General features: G+C 35.7%; 2 protein-coding genes across 11 annotated transcripts in view; both read right to left on the reverse strand.

Moving 5' to 3' along the window:
• Positions 1-1,391: 1,391 nt before the first annotated feature.
• LOC108570179 (protein phosphatase PTC7 homolog) lies at positions 1,392-3,369 on the reverse strand. The gene is made up of 5 exons (XM_017931980.1): positions 2,848-3,369; positions 2,495-2,674; positions 2,222-2,420; positions 1,855-2,111; positions 1,392-1,441 (listed from the first exon to the last, which is right to left on the reverse strand). Exons 1-5 carry the CDS (start codon positions 3,071-3,073, stop codon positions 1,392-1,394), a joined length of 912 nt encoding a protein of 303 aa, XP_017787469.1. The 5' UTR covers positions 3,074-3,369.
• A 1,726-nt stretch (positions 3,370-5,095) lies between these two features.
• The window catches only part of LOC108570212 (disintegrin and metalloproteinase domain-containing protein 11), a 40,154-nt gene continuing 38,447 nt past the window's right edge, over positions 5,096-6,802 (reverse strand). For 7 of the 10 annotated variants that reach the window (XM_017932020.1, XM_017932018.1, XM_017932021.1 and 4 more), the window contains one exon: positions 5,096-5,852. In XM_017932020.1, the coding sequence (XP_017787509.1) occupies positions 5,255-5,852 (598 nt within the window). In that variant the 3' untranslated portion in view covers positions 5,096-5,254. The remainder of the gene's footprint in view (positions 5,853-6,802) is intronic. The other 3 variants (XM_017932025.1, XM_017932023.1, XM_017932024.1) reach the window with 2 other exon arrangements.

The following is a 6,802-nucleotide window of genomic DNA, read 5'->3' on the forward strand; positions in this document are numbered from 1 at the left end:
TAGAATACATCACAGTTACATTTTTTATGGGCATTTGCTAGCAATAGTATTACAAGATATATATGTATATATCTAAATATATATACATATATGTTACATTTTCAAAGAGACCAGAGAATGTTCAGTGAAGTGTCAAATAGCATTCCTTTTATTGTAATGTTTGTAGTTTGTGAGCATGAATGAGAAACGAAAACTAACGAGTTGCGATGGATGAATTAAATTACATAGTTTGCAGGTGAATTTAGTTTTTTTTTTTCTAGTTTTACACTAATAATAGAATGCGATAAATGTCATTTATGCTGTTTCGTATAATAGGACCTGCCGTCATTATTTGTTTGTTTTAGGATATGATGTTACATGTTATACTGTGATGTATTCGTATTACCTATCAAATCGTTGCATTCTAATATATACTAGAACAATACATTTGTCAAATTTATTGCGACAAAATGTACGTCGGCAAAAAGCCAAAGCATTACAAAAAAATCTCCATTTGAACGATTATCTATGACTTACTAGGTAGTAGTTAAAATTGTGAGGGACTTTCCAGTGTAACTTACGTCCTTTTGGAAAACAAATCCAACATTTTTCAGTTGTTTATTGGAGCTAGGATTTGTCGCGTTTATTTGATTGATCAGTTCGATAGTTGATTTTATATTTTCTAAAAGGACGCAGTTTATACACCGAAGACTAACAATTTTATCTGCAAGAATCCAGGCGGCCATGGAAGCGTCGAGGATTTAACCAGATAGTAGTCTTTTTGTAAATACTAGGTAAAAATGTTATTTATATGACCATTATAATTAAATAAAATGGTTCAATTTAGTTTGACATTATTGCTGTATACATTATATATTATTATTTTACATTCAACAATATATAATCGTATTTTTTCATACAATAGATTGAACGCATTTAATTTTCGATTCAACTTCGAATACATTTGCTCTGTATACAATCATTTTTGGAATTTATTATAATTTTTTGAATATTCAATACAACAAGATAACTAGCTTTTATCTATAATACATTACAGTGTTGTACTATTATGTTATTGTGCCATATGATATGTACTTTCATTGTCAGTAAAAAGCAACAAAAATTTTTATAATCATTTGTCTGTATATATTTAAACGAACTTATACATTTATACACAAGTCTTAGCTGGTAAAAAAATTAATTCAACCATTAATATTCTTTTTTGAAAATGCCTTTTTCTATGGTGGTTATAAAAAGGATTAACCAAGATACAAAATGATTTACAAAACCATTTATTTAGATTTAAATAATAAATGATTATTATAACGGGATATAATGATGTATAACTAGATACATATACGCAATGACATGGACTATAATACAATGATCAAGATTCTATTGTACATACTTTATTATATTGCCACCGTTGCTAAAAGCACTGTAATGTCATCTGGTTTACCACCTGAAAAATATAAAAAAAAGCATTGTGGATATTCACGTTAATGAATATGAATATATGAATATTTGAATTTAGTCCTGCAGTGAAGTGAAGCAGTTATCCTAGTTCAAAAAATTAGTAATAAGATCCACTTCTTTAGACAAAACCGGCATATTTGTACAAGTTTTTTATTCTACTTTACTACAAAGTTATTACCAAAGTATAAGAGGCAAACATACGTACATAAGATATAATAAATTGTGAAATGTATGCTATAAATAAATTGAATATATTTTTTATTAAAAATAATGTGTACTGTAAATAGAAAATACTGAACTAATATGCAGTAACTTTAACGTGATAGTACATAATATTGTATTTGAAACAGACTCAAATAATTTTGTACAATGTTTCTAATATTAACATTGTTTCCATACCTATAGTGTCAATTCCATTCTCTCTAGCACTTTGGGCGAATGGAGACATAAATGCGCCGTCAAAAGCTAAACTACGTGCCATCCAGGCTATTGAGTTGGCAACTCCTTGTATTTTAGTGGGATCTCTTTCTCCCTGAATTTTACGCATTTCAGTAATAAGTAATTGGTCAGGCACATTATCAAATACCCCATCTGTTGCTAGAAGAATTACATCTCCATCTTCAACTCCAAAACTCGAAGTATCTGCAGATTCTGGACTAGAGTTAGAACACAAATGTAAAGATATGTTGATAAGAGACTTTATAGAATACATTATGTAATTTCATAGTATATCTCTAAGTATATTTGTCTTGATAAAATGTAATACCTGTCACTAAGCACCAGCCCAGAATGTCCTGGAGGTGGAAGAGACAACTGAAATGGAGTATTGAAGTAGTGTTGTTGTTCGGAAGAACGATGTACTACTTCTCCTTTTCTTACAACTACAAAACCACTATCACCAATATTAGCTGTATAAATGCTGCTTGTCTCTTTATTAAGAACTATAACACATGCAGTACTGCTACCTAAAACAATGGTACAACTATGTTAGCAAAGAAATCATTGCAAAGAACTGCAAATCACAAATAGTTTCCTTTACCTAATATGGGTTGTTTATTTTCTAATAATTCATAGTAACTATGTGCTAATAAACCAGCTGGTTCAGAAGGTTTGAACCTGCCCAAAGAGACCAGTCTTTCACAAGTTCTCATTAGAAAACTAGAAAACTCTCCTGGATCGATTCCATAATGTCTCCATCCACCTACACCATCAGCTACACCTAAAAAATTTTCACCAGGTGAAAAAATAGAAATGCTTGTGTTTTTACAAAAACACATTAGAATCTAATAATCAGGAATATAAATGTAGAAAATCCAGAACGCCCACGAGTTTCGTTAAATAGAGAATGATCAGTTTGAGTGTATCTTGACAGTTCCAACAGAGTGACATTACCTACAACTTCAACAGCCTTGAGTTTGGCACTGAACCAAGCGTCATCACCGAACTGTCCTTTACTCATACGTCCCCGTGAAAAATCTTTGGGAAAACCACATACAGCAGAAATGAATGACGCTTCGCGACGTTTATTCACGTTCGGGTCGGTGCATGCTGAATAATTTGATATGCCGTTCCATATCGCCCGAGACAGCAGCCTCCCGGTCCAATAAATGGACTGCATCGTACGGTGAGGCTCAAATTTTCATGACGCACATCTTTAATAGCTAAACGACGAATCTGCATGAATCGTGCAGTCAATTCACAGCCCGTTCGGAGGCATGTTTTGTTGTTTCCTATGGAGGTGCATGTAACGTCGATTGATCCTGTCGGTTGTTCCTCTTGTTACACTTAGCATCGACTACACTCTTCTCGAATTCCGATCTACGTTCAACGAAACGAAGATCGGTGACCGCGATTCCAACTGAAATTATCTCCTGCTACGATGTAACTCGAGAAAGTAAGTACCTACTAGTACTACTAAATAACCAACTTGAACACCGTTAACATCATACCTACATAACTATACCCTTTGCGACAAACTTCAGGTCGCTGCTTGGCGGGGAGAACTATTATTGTTGGAAGACACACTTTTCTCACTAAAGAGTGTCACCAAAGTGAATAAAAGCGTCGATTAAAAGATTATCAGTTACTGAAAAGTCTCTATTTTTTAGGATTTAGTAGAAGAAAGTAAATCCTTATGTTTTTATTGTAAAAAATTTAAATATGTTCAGAAACAGGATAAATACGGGAATACGGTATTCGCGTTTGTTCCAATGTTGGCATTATTTAAAATCGTTGCTTTAGAAATATATTAGTCCGATCATTTACATTAACAACATCATTAAAGTTATGTAAATGAATCAGTAAAATTGAAAATTTCATATGTGATCGGTAAAAAAATCAAATCAATAAAAAGAGTCTGAAGTTAGTCGTTGAAATCGAGCGCGAAGGGTATCGAAAATTTAAACTATTTTAGTTTTGCATATGGAGTCGTCGCGTTCGCGGGTATGTCGATAGTGATTTTTCGGCAAAAGTTTGTGATTAATTGACGCGGATGTGCAGTGAAAACGCAGATACAGACCATCCAGCAACAATCAAGGAATGTACGTCCATTGTTTTTTCAGTTTTTAAGATACACCAATTTTTTGAGAGAATCGGCAAATTGGTTCAATCGCAAAGGAGAATAGAATTGAAAAGTAAACCAGTAAAGAAGGAGAATATTTATATTCTTATAATTGTGAATAGTTTTGTAATAAAGTAATAAAGTAGAAAGATATTTCAATTAAAAGGAGGGTGTAATAGTTAATTTCATCGAGTACAAATTTTACAGGAAAATAGATAGTCGTTTGGGGAACGTCTACGTTTGCCGTATTAAATTTGATATTGTGCGGATACAATTATAATTATACTATTGTCACTATTTCTGGTTAATAAAATTATATATTAATATTGCATAGTAAAATTGAAAATTTAGATCAAGTTCGAATAGTAAATTCGAATCGAAGATAGGGGTCTGAAGTTGGTCGTGCGATGACGCGTTCCAATTCTCGAACATGTATCGAGAATTTAAAAATTCCAGTTCAGTTTTGCATACGGAGTAGTCACGTTCGTGGGTATTGCGTCGTTTGTGATTTGTTCAGGAAAACTTTGTCTTTATTTCGTGTGAAAAAGTTTAAAAATTAATGATGACATGCTGAGGAAAGAAAGGCAGAGACTATCCTGCAACAATGGGTGAGTGTATCTCCACTGTTCCTTCTTTTTTTAACCTATGTCAGATTTTCGAAGGAATTGACTGGTTACTTTGATCATAAAGGGAATGGAATTGAAAAGTAAACGAATGTGAAAGGACATCATTTATATTTTTATCGTTACGAATAGTTTTGTAATAAAGTAGAAAAGTATTTTGTTTAAATAAAGAGTGTAATAGTCAATTTCGTCGGAAATGAATTTCAAGAGAAGTAGGCAGTTGTTTGGCGCGCTTTCACGTTCGCCATATTGGATTCCATATCTAGTTCCGCGCAATATTCTCAAATAATTTGGTTACTTTTCGGATATTGCGCGGATACGATTATAACTTGGGGTGAAATAACACTAGAATGAACAGCGACCATGTCCTTTGAGTAAATCGCTTTACTAATGTTTATTAATAAACATTTCATATAGATTATTTTAATTCATATAATTTAATACTTGTTTACCGTTGTTTTTTCTTTTCTCTTGTTCTTGTTGTTGTTGATGTTGTTGTTGTTGTTTCGATCAATAGTTTATCGTTATATTTACACTATTCAGTATAAAATGCGAGTTCAAGATTAAATCACACCACTATGTTTTATGGACACTATCTGTCATCGATTAATAATTATCAATGCTTGTACTCAGGAAAATGCGAAGGGGGCAGTAGGGCAGTATTTTCGTTATCACTAGTGTTGTTGGTATTTAATTCTTTAGGGGATCCATTATTTATGTTACAATCTAGACTAAAGTTATCGTCTAGTGGGCATTTGTTAATATTAGGCAAGTGATTAACATCGATTCCACGAACGTCGGGGAGCTTTTGTTGTTTCTGGTGGGATTGAGCATTTTCAGTCTCCTCGTTCTCGAGACCGTTATCAGTAGTGTGGGGTGGGGATGGATAATAGCCGCGCTGCTGTATTGGCAGTTGTTGTTCCACCGGCAGTTGGTGTTGTTCTTGTTGCTGTTGTTGTTGTTGTTGTTGCTGCGACGATGACTGCGGTTGCTGCTGCTGTTGAGGCTGCTGCGCTTGATGGTGACGCTGCTGTTGTTGCTGTTGGTGACGGTGTTCTCGCTGTGAGCGATGACGCTGCAGCAACGGCATCGTGTCACCGGTCATCGCAGGTGGCGGCTGTGGCTGCGGCGGCGGCTGCTGCGGTGGCCGGTGTTGTACTCCGTCCTCACTAATCCATCGGGCTAACTGTTGTTGAGCTTGAATAAATGCATCACTAGAAAATAACAAGATTACACGAGCCCGTTGGATCTATTCCACGACCACTAATGCTGCATACGCACGCGCTGCGGTGTACGCGCCTTTACGTTACAGCCACCGCCCCTTCGAACCAAGCTCCTAATTTCGACAGATCCCTCCCACCCCTTCCTCTCTTTTAATCCTTCCCACTTACCTTACCTAATAACCGCACTATCTATCGTCTATGCACGCGCTATCGATCTCGCTTGTATTAACCCTTTCACTCCCTTTCATTTCAATTTGACATTTCATTTTGATAAATCTCGGTATAAGCTGCAGAACATGGAGAGAATAAAATATTATAAATTATGAGGGGAGGTTCTGGCACATGTAGATTTTACTCAAAATTCAACAATCGTTATTTTGTTCTGCACGATCAAGCAGCAGATCGTACTTTGTTTTTGTTTCTTTTACCGGAGTTAACCTTACGCGTGTAACGAGTAGTCAGGAACCTCCCCTTGCAATTGAGGATAACGCGTGCACACACGTGTAACGTACACAGAAAGCTCACTAGCGATTGCTCACGTGCGAAGCTTTGATGCGAAACTGCAACCCATCGAAAATATATCCGTGATTCATGAACAAGGAAGGAAACCTTCAGATAAGGATGAGTGCCGATCGTTCTAACGCGTCTCAAACCGCAGATAATCGCGTTTGAGTAGAGGCCTTTTCTTCGAGTCTCGGGTATATCGCGTGACTCGCACTAGACTCCACTACCGCCACGTATATCTACTACGGATGCTTGCAACGCTCAAAGGGAAACCACAGAGCGTTAGTCTTGCGGCACACATTCATTTCGCAGCGCATTTGCAGAAGCAGCTAAGAGAACAATAGAGTATAGCATGCTTAGGTTGGTGTGTTTGAATTTCTCTGTATCTCTGTCCTTCGTGGAAACCTCAGTTCGTACAGAGACTTGCAGATCTTGTT

The sequence above is a fragment of the Habropoda laboriosa genome, unplaced genomic scaffold, assembly GCF_001263275.1.
Source record: "Habropoda laboriosa isolate 0110345459 unplaced genomic scaffold, ASM126327v1 scaffold80, whole genome shotgun sequence".
Taxonomy (NCBI): domain Eukaryota; kingdom Metazoa; phylum Arthropoda; class Insecta; order Hymenoptera; family Apidae; genus Habropoda; species Habropoda laboriosa.